This window comes from Pelodiscus sinensis, chromosome 3, assembly GCF_049634645.1.
Source record: "Pelodiscus sinensis isolate JC-2024 chromosome 3, ASM4963464v1, whole genome shotgun sequence".
Classification (NCBI taxonomy): Eukaryota; Metazoa; Chordata; order Testudines; family Trionychidae; genus Pelodiscus; species Pelodiscus sinensis.
In genome coordinates, this window is record NC_134713.1 from 199616392 (window position 1) to 199635936 (window position 19545).

The following is a 19545-nucleotide window of genomic DNA, read 5'->3' on the forward strand; positions in this document are numbered from 1 at the left end:
TCATCTTACCCAGTATCTGTTTGGGTGTGTGGGCCATACTGTCACCCACGGAGATGGCTGTGGGCCAGAGGTATGGTTTAGGAAGCTTCAGGGTTGGCAGCACAGGGCTAAGGGGGGCCAGAGAAGCAGACAGCCTTGAGGGGGGAGGAGACTAGGTGCAGTCCCCTTCTAGCAGCCAGCCCAGGGCTGATATGGCCATGTGCTCTGCCACAGCAAATGGGCAATGGACCTGTGGGAGACACCCATGGGCAGGGGCAGGCAGCTCCCCAGGAGGTGAAGTGCCAGCAGGGTTGTTATTTCTCTGTTGGGATTCAGGCTCCACCTAGGACATTAATTATCTTACCCCCTACAGAGACAGCTTCCCCAATTATCACCTCTAATATCATTAGCTCACATTTACCTCCCCCCCTTCATCCCCCTTCTGTTCTGAAATTTGATTTGTCCTTTTCATGTGTTCATTTTTTTAATTATATCCCTTTGGTGTATATGGTTGTGACAATTTCCTTCCACAATTTGATGGAGGAAGTGGGTCCAGCCCAGGAAAGCTCATCCCCTAATAAATGATCTTGCTAGTCTTTAAAGTGCTACATAGTCCTGCCTTTTGTTCCAGGCACTGTCAATAGGCCTGTGCACCACCCCTCCAGTCTAGTCCAGGCCCCACTGGCCTGACCCTGGCTCAAACCCCTGTCTCCTCCTGCCTCCCATCTTGACTGAGCCACCCCCTCCCTCTTCCCTTTAGCGCCTGGAGAGACACGTGACCCATGCGCACTTTTTTTTCCTCCCTCTCCTGTTCTCAGATATCCCTGCGCCGCGGAGGAGGACACTAGCTTTAGTCCTACCAGTCAATCTGACCGGTAAGGCCCGCCTCCCTGCGTCTTGGCGATTGGCAGCGATCTCTCCCAATGGCCGCCCGCCCGCTCCGTGACGCTAGCGGCGCGGCCCAATGGGGAGCGCCAGGGCGGGGCCCGGCGGCGGCAGTGCGACGCCATCGCCCTCCGACTCCTCCTGGCGCGGAAGAAGCTGCCGGGGTTGTTGGCCGAGGCGCTGAGCGCGTTCGGGCCGCGCCGCCGCCGCCATTTTGTGAGAGTGTCTCGGGCGGGCGGGCGCCATGTTTGTAAGGAAGAAATAACCGGGCCACCAGCACTTCCCTACCCCCCGTGTGTCCTCCTCCTCCTGTGCCCCGGGCCTGCCGCCGCGCCGCCGCCCCCCCCGCGGGACTGCCAGAGCGGGCAGCGGGGCGGCCGGGCTCACCCTGTGCAGCCTCCTGCACAGAGTGACCGTTAGTGTCTCACTAAGTAACCGTGAGTGAAACCGTCATCATCTCTCCTCGCTGAGGGACCGACCCTCCTGCTGCCGCGCCGCGCCGCCTCCTCCTCAGCACGGGCGGCCAGCAGTGCCCTGCCCCCCTCCCCCCCTCCCTCCCCATGGCCTTCGAAAGCCTGTTCGCCACCCCCCCAAACCCAGTCCTTGACCCACACATGCCCGACTCTGACAGGCACCATGCGGGGGACGAAAGGTCGAGTAACATTCTTCTCTCTCCGCGTCTCATAACGGTGATGCTGTGGGTTAACTGTGCCGAGCGGGGTAAGGGGTGCGGGGCGGGCGGGGGGCCAGCCCCCCTCCAGGCTGCGAAGTGGGGGGGAGGGGGAGTGGGGGGGGGGCGCGGCGGGACTCAAGTGCAGGGGCATTTTCTTGCATGCCTTGGACATCTCATTGTGGGGGGGGGGGGTCCATCTCTTTCCATGCAATGCTCTTGGCAGCGGGTGTCTGTGGACCGTCGCCGTGGCTTTTATTCCCCCACCCCGGTGGAGGAGAATGTTTGTATCTATGCAGGGAGCCTCGCACTAGGGCCATATTTAACCTCATTTTCTCGCCAGATGACACCCGCCACGTTTAACTGGATCTTTTTTTATATGCAGATTAAGGTCTGACTGACGTTTTCTTTGCCACCTCTCAATCCCCCATGCGCAGCAAACCAGAGTCCTTTTCCTGGTGGAAGGAGCTCTGTTCCTCCCTCTCTGCAACTGTTGGAAACCCAGATCGTTTCCTCAGTCAGTTCTGGCCTTCCTAGTCAATGCCCAAAAATTCTTTCCTAGCCTCACCACTCCCCGTCATGCAGGGCACGTGGACAGAGAGCGCATGAGTGCTGTTGTAGTGGTGATTTTCAACAGCAGCCCAACCTTCCCGCAGACTTCCGCAACCATTTACAGTGCTCTTTATCAGATCATTGAAAAACATGACACAACCTCTAATGAAACCTCAAAACGCCCCTGTGGGGGAAAGAATTATTAATCCTGTTTTTTTTAATCGATGGGGAAACTGAGGCCCACATAGGTTAAAAGTCTTGCCTAAAACACACAGTGAATTCCTGATCTGGAATAGCCTTTGGATCTTCTAACGTCTAGTCTCATGATTATCGCTTCTATTTTTAATTTTCAAGTAATGTAAATGCTACTGCATACAAAAGTTAAACAATAATGCAGAAGTCTACCTTTGAATACATTTGAAGGGTTAAAGAGAAGATGATAATCTTTTAATACTAGTCTTTAACTGTGACACTATCATAAATTTCCAAAAAAATTGCTTAAAATACATACTTGCCTACTAGTTAAATAGTAATGGAATGTGTACTTTTTACCCTAGAACATTTCAGGTTTTGTAAATATTTGGTTCACCTTTTCATTAAGCAGCAGGGGTGTGGTCGGGGGCCCAAAATTATTCCCCACTGTTTCACTCAAAGCTAGTATTTCTTAATTATTAGTATTATAGTTTAAATTGTTACATGTCAAGTGCCTTTTGAAAATTATGCTCAATAGTATACTTATTCCTACTCTTGGAAAATCAGTACATTTGTATTTTATAGCTTTGTTTAATATATATGCACCATTTAATAGGTTAATTGCACTGTTACCTTATTAAATTTCTTAACATCTATTTATATTAGTTTTTTTAGTTCTAGAAGAACATAATGCCCTAACAATAAACAAATATGCCTTATAAATAATACATTTGTAGACAGTCCTGACACTGTCTGGGTTATCCTTGTTAATAGTTTATAGCAAGGTGAGTTCACTATATACATGCCATAATGAAATGAAAAATAATAGATATTAAAAATATGCCTCATTTTACAATATATATGCAAATTCAACCCAGTCAAAATACAACATTATACTATATGTTTAAAGAAGTTTACAGATTTTCCTTATGCATTGATTACTCTGAAACAGGCACAAACTCATCTAATCAAAAAAAATCTCAGAAAACATGATTAACACTTAAGGGACATGGATTTCAGTTTGAATATCACTAGGTGAAATATTTGTGTTGAACTGTCCCTTGTATTATCTTGTCAAAGAGAAAAATGAAGTGTTTTTAGCTTGCTACTTGGATGAAACCTGAGTAACTGGTAAATGTGGATTCCAAATTTAAAAAGTTAATAGAAGCCATTACTGTAATATCTTAGTAGGATGAAATTAAAGTGTGTGTAGTCTGAGTCAATTCTGCCTTTCATTGAAAGTTGTGCTATATCAGTAGTATGACTTTACCAGTAGTCTCATGGATGTAAGCGTGGCAATGTAATAGGTAACAAGTGCACAAAAGACTGCAGATTTTATACACATCAGTGAGAATTATATTTATCATTTAGCACTCTTACTATTGAGCTAATCTTCAGAATTACGGAAACAAAAGATAAACTTTACAGCTATATATAGTTGCAAATTACCTTTCACAAATACCCATTTGACCTTATTTAAGAGGAAAGTATTCCTGGGGCTGAAACTTTTCATGGCCTTGCTTTAAAGAACAATTTTTTAAAAATGAAGGAAAGTAATTTAACTCTTGACTGAGTGTGGGGAAATACTTTTCTCTTCAAAAAGCTGTGCACAGGTAACTAAATAAAAAACCTCAGCTTTCGCGTGAAGCTGGTTCTCATAAAGGATTACTCGTGTGCATTTTTTAAAAATGAAAACACCTTCTTAGACGAGAAACGAATTGAGACTACATCAAATAAACACCAAACACAGTCTATTTACCTATACAAAGAACAACCACAACATTTGAGGTAAAATAGGTCTCGTAAGAGGATAAGTTAAGAACCGTCTTAGATCTCAAATAAATAAAAATGAGCCCTAATCCTGCAGCACATGGTGTGGACAGATTGTTGCACTTCTCCCAAGAGACCCACTGAAGTCAGTGTGGCTTGGCATGGGTGTGGCAGTCTGCTTGTGCTCCTGTTGATTGCAGGATCAGGCCTTCCTTTCAAAATGTGATCTTCAGGCATGCATATTGTTAAATCACACAGTAGATGACTGTACTAGATATATGCCTGTACATATGGCATAGGAGTTGAATACTTAGCCTTGATAGACACAACAGAATTCGGCACCAGTATAACCTTCTGACTGCTTTGGTCTCCTGAATCTTATTAACTACAGGCATATAGGGGCTTGTTTGCAGTAAGTAGGGCCATATTTGAAGTAGTGCCATGTTTACTGCAGCTGGAGAGTTTAAAAATATACATAATGACATGGGATGAATATTTTTATTTGAAAGTTCAGATCAGGGACTGGTTCAATTTTTGCAGGTGTTTAGGGCCCTGTTTTGTTAAAGAACAAAAGTGACCTAATATGAGTCAGAATGGTTAGAAACTAATTATAGAGGCTTTACTAGTGATTCTTTAGTTAATTTTGGATTGTGATATCAATTTTAAAACAGGACTGAAATATGGTACTTCTGTTTTATATGCTGAAGATTTAATTTAGTCTCCAAATCTGACAACTCTCCAAGGGACAATAGAACTTCCTATATAACTTTTGCAGTAGAATTACACTAATTTTTCCAGAAGAAATATTTGAAAATGTGTCTTTTTGAAAAACTGGCTTTTCTTGTTTTTTATTCCTTTTACTAGCAACCACAAACCCATCATCACATAAGTACATATTCTCATCTCCTATACACACTCTAATAGTACTTTTGGGGTAGAACATTTCTGTTTTAAAATTAAACACACAATCTATTTGAGTTTCATTGAGGTGAGCTGATACAGTTTTTCAGCTCATTCTGCTACTACCATTTTCTGATGCTGCTCCACCTGTTTCAACTCACCAGCTGTCATCTGCACATATCCAGGTGAGCCTGGTAGGCTCACTGCTGCTCAGGCTGTCTATTTCACAGGCTTTCTGCATTTCCTGTTCCCTGTAGCTCCCCAAGCTATCCCAGGAATTTCCTGGTTCCTCCTGGCACCCTAGTTTCTTGGCACTTCCTCATCCACAACCTGGCAAGGATAACTTCATGGTCTGCTACTGAAACTGTAATTGTCTGGCAAATTTCCTATGGTTCACCAGAGTGGTGCTTTGCTCTGGCAAGTCATAAGGCCAGTGGGTTCCAGTTAAAAGGGATTGTGGTGGGAGAAATGGGGTTGGGGTTAGGTAGGCTGAGAAACAGTCGGTTTAAATCAGCATACAGTTATTCTCTGCTCCACTGTAGTTTGCAAGTTCCTCTGCCTCTAACCTATCTGGGTCTCTCTGGCTCCTTAGTTGCATGGAGCACTGTGGGGATTGTAGTTCAGGGGAGTCAGGGAACAAGAACTTGAAAGACCTTGAGCTAGAGAGCCAAAGTGCAGAAAAGCTGAGGAGGTTTAGACCTGCAGCACAAGGTATCCCTGCTATCCAGCATGCTTGTTCTCCTAGTCTCCTTTCTCAGCTTTCCTGCTCCTCTATTAATTCATCCTGGCTCAGTGCTGTGCTGTGCTAACTGTTTCCTTTTCCATGCCTTCTCACCCGTACCTCCTGCAGGCCACTGCCCTGTCTCCATGCCCCTTCTTTTTACTCATAAGTGTCCCAGGTCTGCGCTCTCTCATGAATTTGCAAATATTTGCCACGAACAGTTACTATGACATTTTTACATAAATATTTTTTCACCAGAGGGGAAAAAATTAAGACTTGAGTTAAGTTTGTGGCCATGTAACATTGCCTGTTGGTGATCATATCTTTCCTGGACATGAGTTTAAATGTCCAAGTTCAAACATTAGAAAATCAGAAAATGCAGAGTTAAGTTCCCTCCACGTGTCTCTTACCCTAAGGACATGGCGAATCCTAGAAAACTGGGAAGTGGAGAAGTAAGGTGATGGCATGCAAAATAACTACCCAAAGCAGTGTCATGCAACATTGAAATCTTAACTCCATCTTTGCAAAGTCTTTTTTGCCTGCTGAATTTACGTAATTATTTTAAATAATGATAACATGGAACTTGACAGCAGTGGATCCTGGGATTAGGAGAAGTCCCTAACTTCCTTTCTCCCTGGCAGCTTGCCATTGGTCCTCCTGGCAGAAATCCACTCCTCTCATGACCCCATAGCCTGTTTGGAGCTGGGCTTCCCAGGGACCTACCTACAAAAGGTAGACTAGAACCAGCCAACTCCATGTGGCAGGACAGCAGCAACCCTTCTGCATATGACTTCTCTGCCAGACCCTTTGATTTGAAAAGCAGTGACCAAAACTAGAGGATATTTGATAATGCTGATAAATTAGTTGCCCTACATCACATAGGAAGTCTTAAACAAAGCTATTTCTCCTGTGTCCTGTCACCTGAACTACAGCCATCTATTCTCTTCCTGTAGCTCTCTTCAGTGTTCAGTCAGAAGTTCTATCATGGGCAGCTATTTGCTAGGCAAGTTTGTATGTTGGTTGCAGGACTGGCTGTTTTGTGTGGACAGCTTGGCTAAGCATATAGATTTGATGTGATCTTTCTGAGGTGCAGTCTGGCTTAGTGAATGAAACTTGGCTCCACAATAGGCTTGGCAGAAATTGATTTTTATTTTTTTAATAATCTGTGGATAGCAGTATTTATTTTTAAGTATTTTTCCCCATTTTGATTGATTTTAAACTTTTACAATTGCAAAATTATCAGTGTTAAGAATTTTTTAATTGATTTACATTCTCACATTTTTGAGAAACTGTGAGGAGTTCAGGCACAGAATGATCAAACAATAAGTATTGAATGAGAGTAGACATTGAGATTCCAAAAGCTAAAACTTTATAATCATTAAAACACATCAACATTGCATGTCAAAATATAAAAAGTATATGTCCTTAAACTCTTAAATTCTCAGGAAGCATTCTTCTTATTTTGCCTTTCTGTGCTCTTGATTATTATCAATGGCAACATTTTTCATCAGTTTGTATATGTTATCATTGTTTATCAACATTTATTTATAAACATCTGTTCCTCTAAGCTATGTATGATACTAGAGTGTTCTATTTTTGCCTATTCAAGAAGTGACCTTGTGAAATCTCTGTGATCCTCAGTCTTCCCATCTGTAAAAGGGAATGAATACTTGTCATCTTTAAATATATATATATATATATGTGTGAAGCTTTTCTCAATGTAAATTGTGAAGGGATTTATTAATGCTCATTATTGGAAGAAGGAAGTGTGGAATTACTGGCTTCCAATGCAATGCTCGTGTAGCCTAAAATGATATGTTGATGGGGCCAAATAAGAAACTTGCTGGTTCAGAGTATATGTCATGTCTCTCTCTTTAACCTAGGTAAGAATAATGAACTGAGTAAGAAGTATTCTGTTACATTGTGTAATAGTCAGCTTTGTGATGTTAGAGGTCTTGGGTTCAAGTCCCTGCAGAGAAGTGGTTTTTGTATGTATTCCGTTTTAAGTTCAAATGGGATATGGTGTTCAAGTTGTGACAGTAGTTCCAACAAGGAGTGTATGTTCTGTGCTAATAATCCATAAAAAAAATCGCTAGTTCTGCCTCCTCTCACTCTGGATAACTTCATGTTTACAATTATGGGCCTTCTTATTTGGTACCATGCACAAGATCTCAGCTAGGAAAATTGAGTGATACATATTTTACACAGTTCTTGTTTGTTTGTTCTTGAAGTTTATATAAAAAAGCATTTGGACTTGTCTACACAGGGCAATTTGCCAGCACAGCTGTACTGGTATAATTAAACTACTACAGCTATGCTTCTCCAGAAGGTATGCTCTTTTGGGATTTAGAGTACCTTTTACAGTTTAGCGTGTATGTCTCTTTGGAAGTGATTTACACTACAGTGAGGGGAAAAAGGCACTCTGCAAAAGAGTATGCGCATAGGGAGTGTTGTAGCATAGCTACAGTGGTATAATTACATTGATGTAGTTATGTACATCCCCAGGAGGGCAGGAGACTGGACTCCATGACCTCTCGAGGTCCCTTCCAGTCCTGGTATTTTGTGATTCTATGTCCCTGTTTAGATATGCCCTTAAAGTGTTTTTTTTCAACTGTCAAAACAGCTCATTTTAGCTTGCCCTATCTTGGGAACTCCCTCTTTTAACTTTGGAATTTACCCTTTAGCTCTATCTTGACACTTGACCCAACTGACCAGTTTTCAGATTGATCGGGAATTTCTTGTGATTGGAGCAGGAATCCTCACTGCATATCAACATGCTGGAGCATTGGATTATATACAGGTTTTTCTGTATCACCACCACAATGTATTATATGAACTAGCAAGGGGGAACATATTTCAGGATGCTCTTCCAGGAGGGAATTAGGTTGTTGCTGCATCAAGGAGAGCATCGCTCTAATAGCTAACTGCTTTCTAGTGTCTAGAGCCATCTTACTGGCTATCTCAGCAGGAATTTTTTCCCGAGTCGTAAGTGATCCCTGAATACAACTGTCTTCCTGATCATCTTCACAGTTTGGGACATTCTGACAATAAACCTGTTGCTATGAGCATCAACAGGAAATGCCATCCGTTTTCTCAAGTGCACCTCAGTACAGGCTCCCTGTCCAACTCTTTTCATCTCAGCTGGCAGATAGCTCCCTGCTCCTGATCATCTTACATATTATGTTTAATCTGACGGTGAATCAGGCCAAGCTCATTTGTTAAATTAGCAAGGCCAGTGCAGTGCTGATTCTCTATTCTTGTGTTGCCAGTTCCTCCTATGGTACTGCTTCCTCTCCATCCCAACCTAGTCATTCAGAATCATCTTGCATCCCATGCTCAGTCCTGTGCATTTCCCAGTATAGCTGCTTCATGGCTAAATGATGGGAGAGAGTGGTGTTCTGCAGATATTCAACAGGTTCTATTCAACAGTACAATTGGCTCGATCAGAATGGCCTGTTCAATAAAATGAAAGCAATTTTGGTGTAGTCATTGGCCCATGGAGTTCAGCCAACACTGGCTTGTATCCAAGATGTCTTGGGAATACTTGCTGCACCTTAAATTATCAGGACTTGTGTTTATATAATTCAGAGTGCAGTTGACAGTGCTACCAGCATTTCATCTCCTCGTTTGGAAAAGATCAGTCTTTTCCAGTACCATGGTAGCAAGAGATTTTTGAAAGGGCTGCTTTGTTTCCATCTTTAGGTCCAGAGCATGTTCCTTTGTGGGATCTTAACGCAGTCCCAGTGGCTTTAATGGGACCTCCACTAATAAGCCACTGGTGGTGCAGTCATGAAAAAAGCTTTGGGGATAGCCGAGTTAGTCTGTACAGGATAAACTTTAAAAACAACAAATGGTCTGATAGTACTTTACAAAGCATGTAGATGGTATCATGAGCTTCCGTGGGCAAAACTCCGGTCATCTGAAGAAGTGGGCTGTGCCCACGAAAGCTCATGATACCATCTACATGTTTTGTTAGTCTATAAAGTGCCACCAGGCCATTTGTTGTTTTTCAAGTTTATCATGAAAAAAGTAAATGTAGTCTTGTGATATCAGGAAAAGTATTTCTAGGATTACAGTATTTTCAGAAAGAGAGAAGTATGAATGACTCTATGCAAGGCACTGGTAAAATATCGTCTGCAACAATGTGTGTGATTATTGTCATCCATGTTCAAGAAAGATTAATTTAAATTGTAACAGGTGTAGAAAAGGCCTGTTAGGATGATCAGAGAATGCAGAGCCTTGTCTTATGAGAGGAGACAATAATGGCTTGTTTTTACACAGGCAAAACAAGATGATAGATCTGATTATTGTCTATAAACACCTTGTAGGGTAGGTATCAGGGAGAGAGAAGAGCTATTTAAGCTAAAGGACAAAGTTGGTTTGAAAACAAATGGGTATAAGCCAGTTATGAGTAAATTTAGGCTGGAAATTAAAAGCTTTTTGATCATCAGAGAAATGCGATTCTGGAACAGCCTTCCAGTATCAAGAGTGTGTGTGCATGGAGGATAAACTTATGTATAGTAAAAGCTCTCAGCGTGTTGGAGCAAATGGGGGTGCCAATTAATAGAATATTCTGGTTAACTGAGTTATACTTTACCAATGGAATACTAGTTTTCAAGGAATTAGAATACAACAAAACAAATAGAGTTTAAAATAGTATATATGTATACACCAATCTAGTAGTAGTACTAAAGTGCATAGTGATTGTTTTTTTGAAGCAATTTGGTGTATACAGCTGAAGTTTTCCATACAGTAGGTTACCTTATGATACTAAGCTGTGTGCAGCACATGGTGTACACCCAGATCCCTAAAAATATACTGAACGGAATTCAGTCTTTCTTTGATTTAGTAGGTGCTTCAGGATGTTTCTGTGCCTCAGGTTCATCAATATCAATATCAATTATCCTTGTATATATAGGTAGTATAAGAAATTGGGTTGAATCTATAATAGTCCTATGGTACACTGTAGAGGCTGCTTTTTTTGAATAAATCCTTGATGTTAGTTTGCTTACTTGTCTTCTGCCTCTTGCATAAAAGTGGAGTGCAGAATATGCAATTTCATAATATGCTGATCAGTATGTTAGTTCTGTTACTAGACTGAAAATTTGTATTGGGAGAAATCAGAAATACTGATTGATTGAATGCCAGATAACAGCTTTTCTGTACTTCTAAGGTGGAGCTTGATCAGTTAATGAATGGGTTTATATGATGATGTTGCCTGCAGTGGACTGGACTGGATCCACAATGTCCATTCCAGATCTAAGTCGTATGTTCCTGTTTTCTTGGAATGTTCTTCTAAAGACTCTGGTGTCCTCAGATAGGAAGGGGCAACCTCTTTTTTTGTCATTTCAAGGACTTTATGCACAAGTCTAGTAAAGTACCTTTTAAAATCTCGTCTTTGTTCTGAAACCACTTTTGTAGTTTCCTATTCTTGGCTAGAGGCATAGATATTATTTTGGCTTGCTACTGTTCCATTTGATCAAAACCTTGTCTCTACAGCTCCCATCATTTTTTGACTTGCAGTGAAACAAGGCATTCAGAAGCAGTTAAGATTTTTTTCTTCAGAAAGCCTGACAATTTAATTGTCTCTTTCTATAAAATATATTTTAACATTATAACCAAGAATAGTGTTAATTCATTTATTCTCTTTGCATTTGAAATGTAACTAGATAACTAAACCAGATTTCCTTGTCATGCGTTAAGGGCTATGTTTTTCTTGTTTTTAAAAGCTATCAAGTCCTATTATAGCTAACTGCTTACATCTGTGGTTTCTGGCACAGTGAGCAAGAACAGATCTTAAATTTTGTGTAATCTTGCATTTGAAAAATTATGAAGTATTGTCATACTATTGAACAATTTAAATGTAGTGATAATTTTGTCTCCCCAAATTAGCACAGTTTGAAATCCAGGGATGGTAAGAAGCAGATTTAAAAGTTTTATTTAGCTTATAGTAAGGACTTAGCTTATGAGGATTTCAGAAAGTCTAAAAATGTTCATCAGTTTTCACAAGGGAGAAACATTTAAAAACCATCCTTTGCCTGATGGTTTGAAGACTACACCCTATTATCATACAGACAGGTTAAGCAGTTTTATCTTGTTTAAATTATTTCTGTTATGGAAATCCACTCTTTTAAACTGATTGAAATAGGTGAGTTAAAAAAAGATGAATGTTCATCTTAATTTTATAGAAATAATTTTTGAACTAACATCTTTGTTTTACATGTTCTGTCAAGTACAGTGATGAGTGGAATACAGAAAATTCATTTATTGTTTCCAAATCTTGAGGGGCCAGGGGAGGTAGAAGCACAGCAAAAGTGGCACAAGTGGGGACTGAAGCAGTCTCTGCTTGTGCTGTGATTCTGCTTTTAATATATGGCGATATACCTATCTCATAGAGCTGGAAGTGACCTCAAGAGGTCATTGAGTCCAGTCCTCTGTCCTCACAGCAGGACCAAGTACCATCCTTGACAGATTTGCCCCAGGTCCCTAAATGGGCCCCTCAAGGATTGAACTCACACCCCTGGGTTTAGCAGGCCAATTCTCAAACCACTGAGCTCTCCCTCCCCCCATTTTTTGAAATGTACAAGAGCCAGTGGGCCCCAAGCTCCCTGCAGGGCTTTCTTTTGAAATGTACAAGAGCCCCGCATTTCAAAGGCTTGAGGTGCTGCAGGGAGTGGCAGATAAAGGAAATGCAGTGGATCTAATCTACCTCTATTTCAGTAAGGCATTTGATATAGTATCTCATGGGGAATTATTGGTTAAATTGGAAAAGATGGGGATCAGTATGAAAATTGGGAGGTGGATAAGCAACTGGTTAAAGGGGAGACTTCAGTAGGTCATACTGAAAGGTGAACTGTCAGGTTGGAGGGAGGTTACTAAAGGAGTTCCTCAGGAATCAGTTTTGGGACCAATCTTATTTAATCTTTTTATTACTGACCTCGGCACCAAAAGTGGGAGTGTGCTAATAAAGTTTGCGGATGACACAAAGTTGGGAGGTATTGCCAATTCAGTAAAGGATCGGGATATTATAAAGGTAGATCTGGATGATCTTGTAAATTGGAGTAATAGTAATAAGATGAAATTTAATAGTGAGAAGTTGAAGGGTATGCACTTTGGAATTAATAACAATAATTTTAGTTATGAGCTGGGGACACATCAGTTGAAAGTGATGGAAGAGGGAGAAGGACCTCAGAGTCCTGGTTGGTCACAGGATGACTATGAGCTGCCAATGTGACATGGCCATGAAAAAGGCTAATATGGTCTTGGGATGCATTATGCGAGGTATTTCCAGTGGAGATAAGGAGGTGTTAGTGCAGTTATACAAGGCATTGGTGAGACCTCATTTGGAATACTGTGTGCAGTTCTGGTCTCCCGTGTTTAAGAAGGATGAATTCAAACTGGAACAGGTACAAAGAAGGGTCACTAGGGTGATTTGAGGAATGGAAAACCTGTCTTATGAAAGACTCAAGGAGCTTGGCTTGTTTACCTTAACCAAAAGAAGGCTGAGGGGAGACATGATTGCTTTCTTCAAATATATTAGAGGGATAAATACCAGGGAGGGAGAGGAATTATTTAAGCTCAGTATCAATGTGGACACAAGAACAAATTGATATAAACTGGCTATCAGGAAGTTTAGACTCGAAATTAGACAAAGGTTTCTAACCATTAGTAGTGGGGGCAAAAGACCTATCTTCAAGATTAAGCTAGATGGGTTTATGAAGGGGCTGGTTTGATGGGATAACATAATCTTGGCAACTAATTGACCTTTCCCTATCAGTGGTAAATAGGCCAATGGTGGGATGATAGGAGTTACTATAGAGAACTTTTTCCTGGGTGTCTGGCTGGTGAGTCTTGCCCACATGCTCAGGGTTCAGCTGATTGCCATATTTGAGGTCAGGAAGGAATTTTCCTCCAAGGTAGATTGGCTGAGGCCCTGGAGGTTTTTCGCCTTCCTCTGTAGTATGGGGCACGGATCACTTGCTGGAGGATTCTCTGCATCTTAGGGTCCTCAAACCATCATTTGAGGATTTCAGTATCTGAGATATAGGTGAGAGGATTATTCCAGGAGTGGGTGGGTGAGATTCTGTGGCCTGCATTGTGCCGGGGGTCAGATTAGATGATCATAATGGTCCCTTCTGACCGTAAAGTCTATGAGTCTATGAGTGTGGGTCCAGCAGGTGAGTCCCGCTGGCCCTGTGCTGCCTGCAGGTCTTCTGCTTTTGAAATGTACAAGAGCTCAGCTCTTGTACATTTCAGAAAGAAGCTCTGTGCTCCCTGCAGGGTTTCCGCTTTTGAACTTTAGCAAGAGCCCAGCATCGACTATTCAATTAGTTAATTAATCTAAATTTAACATCTCTAGTCCAAAACTCCTGCTCTGTTCCCACTGCATTCAGTTCAGTTGCAAGAGTTGGTTTTGGTTTTATAGAACCATCAATCAATTTGTGCCCCTTTCCAAGTAGCATATGGTCCTGCTTATTGGGCAATGGAAAGGGGATGCCAGAAAACAAGAGAACATAAAATAACAAAAACTAGAAAATAAATGGAGATGAAGAGAAAACGAAGCAGCCGCATCAGCCCAGACCCTAACCCTAACTCCCCCATCCCCCACTGTGGCGTGGCCCTGAATCCCCGTTTGTATCCCTGCAGCCCAACCCTAGCCCTGAACCTGCACCCCCAGCCAAAGCTCTTGCACCTTAGCTCTGTCTCAGCCCTTCATCACTGGCTTAATGACAGAGCCCTCATCCCTAGACAGAGCTTTTGCATCTTAATCCTTTGTTCCAGCCTTGAACCCCTCATCTCCAGCCTCACCCCAGAGCCAACTCCCCCAGACAGAATCCTCACACTCCTACACCTCAACCCTCTGCCCCAAACCTGAGCCCCTGCCCACACTTAGAACCCGTTGGCCGCATCTCTGCCACATGAGTTTTGTTTTGTGCACATATTGGTGCACATAACATTCATTCCGCTTGGGTGGAAAAAATTAGAGGGACTACTGATCCCATCTCAAAGTAATTTCACCTGCAAAGATTGGGGAACCAACGTCACTCGTTAGTTACAGAAGATTTCTTAATCAGTCACTAATCTTGTACCTGAGGTAGCTCCAATATTGAGAAGAGAACTGAAGTTTTCTCAATTTATTCCACCAAACAGCTCTAGGATTTCCACTGGATCTAATGCTGTGGATGCAATAGACCAATTATTGTATCTTGAAATGAGGTGATTTGACAGTTAGGAGGAGTAGATTGTAGTTACTTTAATGCCAAGTGTAATGTTTTGAAATCATAGATACATTTTGAAATTGATACTGATAAGAATTGCCTTAAAATGGGTTTATTTGCTGTATTTCCAAATTCTAACACTTTGGAATTAGGGCTTGTGTCTGGAGTGGAAACTATTCTTAGAACTATAGATGAATCTGGTATCTGTATATTTCAGAACCTCACTAGATGGGTGTTGCCTTTCTTTATCTATTTTATGAAAAATAATCCTTCTTTTACTTTTTCTCTTCCACAGTTCCACATTTTATTATAATGTTTTGTTTTCTTATCTGGACTTTTTTCCTATTTTTATGATGTCCTTTGAGAAATTACATCATTAATACTAAATCCAGTATTCAAAGTGAGGATTTAACCTTAATTTAAATAGCAAATTTTCCATATTGTTTGCTATCCCCTTCTTACTGCATTGTAATGCCTTATTTGATTTTGACCTTTGCTGCCTATTAAAACAATGTCTTACTGAGCAGTCCATAATAATACCTTGATCTTTTCATTAGACTGTGGAACAATACACTTGAATTTCTTTAATCCAGCATACCCTGCAAAACAAGGTATGCTGGATTAAAGAATTTTCTGGGCCATGAAGGGTTCTGCGGTATCTGGGTGTGAGGCAGATGGGGGTGGAGTGCTTACTTGGCACCCCACTCAGGGATCACATGATTTTGCGCTTCACTGTGTTGCCAGGCACTGCACCCCTGCTGCTATGGGAGCAGCTGGGAAAGCCTCAAGAGAAGCGTGTTGTGTTGCTGCCATTCTCCCGGCCAGGGAGGAGGGGCAGTGTCACTGTGCAGAGCTGCTTCCTCCTCACCCTCCCAGAGTCCATACCCTGGATGTTCCCGGATCAGGGACACCCGGAGTATGGAAGTTCAAGTGTGTTTTAAAAGGATTCTAAACTTCCAGTGACTTTCAGTGTCTGATTCCCTTAAGCAGAGCCTATCACTGACAGCAGCTATATTGAAATGGCTCCTTTTAATATTGTTTTAATTTGTCTAAATTAAATGTGATCTCTTTGCTAGAAAAACAAGGTCTTGCTTATTTTTCTATCAAGATTTTGGTTTCATAGTCTCTTCAGTAGTGGCGTACGCGATCTCACTACTGTTAGGCTAGCAGGCCTGCTGCCTGACGTAGAATTGCTCTGAGGTCCTAAAAAGCAAGTAGTCTGGTAGCACTTTAAAGACTAACAAAACATATAGATGTTTTGTTAAAGTGCTACCAGACTGTTAGTTGTCTTTTAAGTTTTTCCTGTTACAGGCTAACTCGGCTACCCCTCTGAAGCTTCTGGGCTCCTAAACAATTTGTACCCTATCTTGGTTTTCCAGGCAGTGCTGCTACCATCTGGCTCATAACTCAAGAGAAGTTGGGAATGGATGGCACCAGGCAGAGCTTCTCAGAAATAAAGGCCATGAGGAGGGTGGACTTTGGATGTGTGCTTGCAATAAGAGCATAGAGGATAGGCAAGGAAGGTTGTGACTTCTCTCCTAGATTCCCATTCACAAATGTAGTCAGCATCTGGCATCAGACTGGGTTGATAATACTGCGTGAGCAGAGGCTCAGGGTCAGGGTGTGCAATAATTTTTGCGGGGGGGCGGGGGAGGAAGTATTACTTACTGAACTTTTCTCTTTGCTATGTGGTCTGTGTCCAGAAGGGGCAAAGCCTGGGGAGGAAGGGTTGGGCCCGGGGACTAATCTCCACCCAGAGCTGTCTGCAGCCGGAGCCTTTGAAGTAAAAACACAGCAAAGGGCTTGTGGCTCCTGGCCCCGCTGCTACCCTGTTACATAGCAGCCTCCCAGGGTTGCTGCAGCTATTTATTCAAAAGGCTTGCAGCTCCTGGCTCTGTTGCTACTATGTTGTCTGGCAGCCACTTGCAGCTCTTGCCTCTGCCAGGGTAGTGCCACAACCAAGAGTCATACCAGGATCCTCCTTGCCTGAGCCACTGCCTGGAAATTTGGTGGCACGAGCAGCAGAGTATAAATAGAAAGTGGCCAAATGCAGTCTGCAGGCCACATCAAAGTGCTAGGCAGGCTGGATCCAGCCCCCAGACTGCATCTTGCCCAGCCCTGCTCAAAGTGAATGTTTCTAGCTGGAACGACAGAGCCAGTTGCTTTACTTGTCAGTGGCCAAAACTGGCTTTTTTTGCTATAATGTACCCAAGTCAGCCCTTAGACTGATCTGAAGTGCTTAATACCTTGAGATTAGAAGGTGTCCAAAGAATTAATCCTCTTGTTTCAAAATCCAAATAAATTCTCTTCCTTTTCTATTTTTGTTTTTTCTATTTTACTGAGACCCTTTTTTCATTTCCAGATATTTTTGCAAGTTTGTATTAGTTTAATGTCATGATAATTGAGTCCCATCCAAAATTCACTTGCAAACTGAAAAATCTTAAGCACACAAATTATACATTATGTGAAAATGGTGAATTTTATTGTACATTCAGACTAATTAATACATTGCACATGATTTGTTTTATGGCATAGTATACATTTTTACAATTTAACAGTATAGTTATATAGTTAATTAGAAAAATTGAATTGTGAATACTTTTTATGTACAGTATGATCAAATTAAAATGTTGGTATTGAATCTTAATATTGGCATTTCCTGACAGATTGATTTTTTTATTGCAGTTTTAAAATTGTAGTAAAATCTACTTCTGCTTTATATTTAATTCTAGTTAAACTTTGAAACTCACACTTCACTCAAGTGAATGAGTTACCAGCTTAACTTTGGCTGTTTGGCTAGAAACAGTTCTCTGTAAAATTGACTTAAGAGTGCAGCTTTACTTCTGTTTAAGTTCGAATGCATCTTTGTAATGAAAATGTGTTAGTGAATTTTTTTTTCAAATTTGCAGAACAGTGGAGAATTCAAAAATATTGTGGAGATCCTAAAGTTGTTGAATCTCCATCTTTTATGCTGTTTTCTTCTGAAAAAGCTGACAAGTGCAGAGGAGCACACAGTTTGGACAGAGACATTCCTTAGGGGAGGATTTATTAATGAGGATCCTCTGTAGCCTAGTAAGGAGGAAAGGATGGAAGATGATAAAGTACAGGTAGGATCTGACAAGAAACAGATGAAAAATGGTTCCCTTCAGTTACATAGTGGCAGACAGCTAAAAATGACAAATTTAAATGCTAGAAATCTAAATACCAAGATGTGTAAACTTGAGTGCCTGGTATTAAATGAAGATATTAATAAGAATCACAGAAACTTTGTGAAATGATGATAATCAGTGGGATACAGTAATGCCAGGGTACAAAATATATAGAAATGACAAAATGGATTGGGAGTAGTAGCATTATATGTGAAAGAAAACAGAATAAAATACAATACAAATCTTAAAAGAGCCAAACTGTACTATAGACTCTCTATGGCTAGAAATTCTGTTTGAATAATAATAATAATAATTAATAATCATATAGCCTTTGAGATATACTACTGACTACATGACCAGGATGGTTGATGGTGACTGAAATGCTCAGAGAGATTAGAAAGGTTACAAAAATAGAAAACTTAATAATAATAATAGGGGATTTCAGCTGTCTTCATAGTGACTGGGTGCATGTCACCTGAGGATAGGATGCAGAGAGTTTCTTGACACGATAATGAGTGCTTCATGGAGCAACTAGTCCTGGAACCCAGAAGGGGAGAGTCAATTCTTGATTTAGTCCTAAGTGGAACACAGGATCTTGTCCAAGAGGTGAATATGCCTGAACTAGGTAATAGCAACCATCATATAACTAAATTTAATATCTTGGCTCAAGGAAAGTGGGAGAGGCACCAAAAAGCCCATCACAGTAGCATTTAACTTCAGAAACAGCAGCTACACAAAAATGGGACTACTAGTTAAATGGAAATTAAAAGATACAGACTCAAAAGTTAAATACTGCAAACTGCATGGAAACTTTTTATAAACTTTGTAATAGAGGCTCAAATTAAATGTATATCCCAAAATTAAAAACATATTAAGATGACCAAAAAAGTGCACCATGGCTAAACAACAAAGTTAAAGAAGCTATTGAAGATAAAAAGGCATGCTTTACAAATTTGAAGGTAAATCGTACTGTGGAAAGTAGAAAGAAGTATGCACTTTGGCAATCAAGTGTAAAGTTATAATTAGGTGGGCAAAAAGGAATTTGAAGAGCAACTAGCTAAAGGTTCAAACTAACAGCAACAAAATGTTTAAGTGCATCAGAAGCAGGAAGCCTGCCAAATAATCAATGGGGCCACTGGACAATCAAGATGGGGTAAAGGAGTATTCAAGGAAGATACGGCTAGTATGGAGAAACTAAATGAATTATTTACATCAGTCTTCGCTGCAAAGGATATGAGGGAGGTTGACAAATCTGAGCCATTTTTAGGTGACAAATCTGAGGACCTATCCCAAATTGAGGTGGTGTTAGAGGAAGTTTTAGAATAAATTGATAAATTAAGCTATAATAAGTCTTCAGGATCGGAAGGGATTCACCCAAGTGTTCTGCAGGAACTCAAATGTGAAATTGTAGAACTACTAAATGTGGTTTGTAACTTGTCATTTAAATCTGCTTCCGTAGCTGATCATTGGAGGATAGCTCGTACAACACTAATTTTTAAAAAAGGCTCC

General features: G+C 41.1%; 1 protein-coding gene across 2 annotated transcripts in view; it reads left to right on the top strand.

Moving 5' to 3' along the window:
• Positions 1-979: 979 nt before the first annotated feature.
• ZC3H6 (zinc finger CCCH-type containing 6) overlaps positions 980-19545 on the top strand; it is a 68383-nt gene continuing 49817 nt past the window's right edge. The window contains exons 1-2 of one of the 2 annotated variants that reach the window (XM_075925894.1): positions 980-1516; positions 17797-17994. In XM_075925894.1, the coding sequence (XP_075782009.1) occupies positions 17939-17994 (56 nt within the window). In that variant the 5' untranslated portion in view covers positions 980-1516; positions 17797-17938. The remainder of the gene's footprint in view (positions 1517-17796; positions 17995-19545) is intronic. The other variant, XM_075925893.1, reaches the window with a different exon arrangement.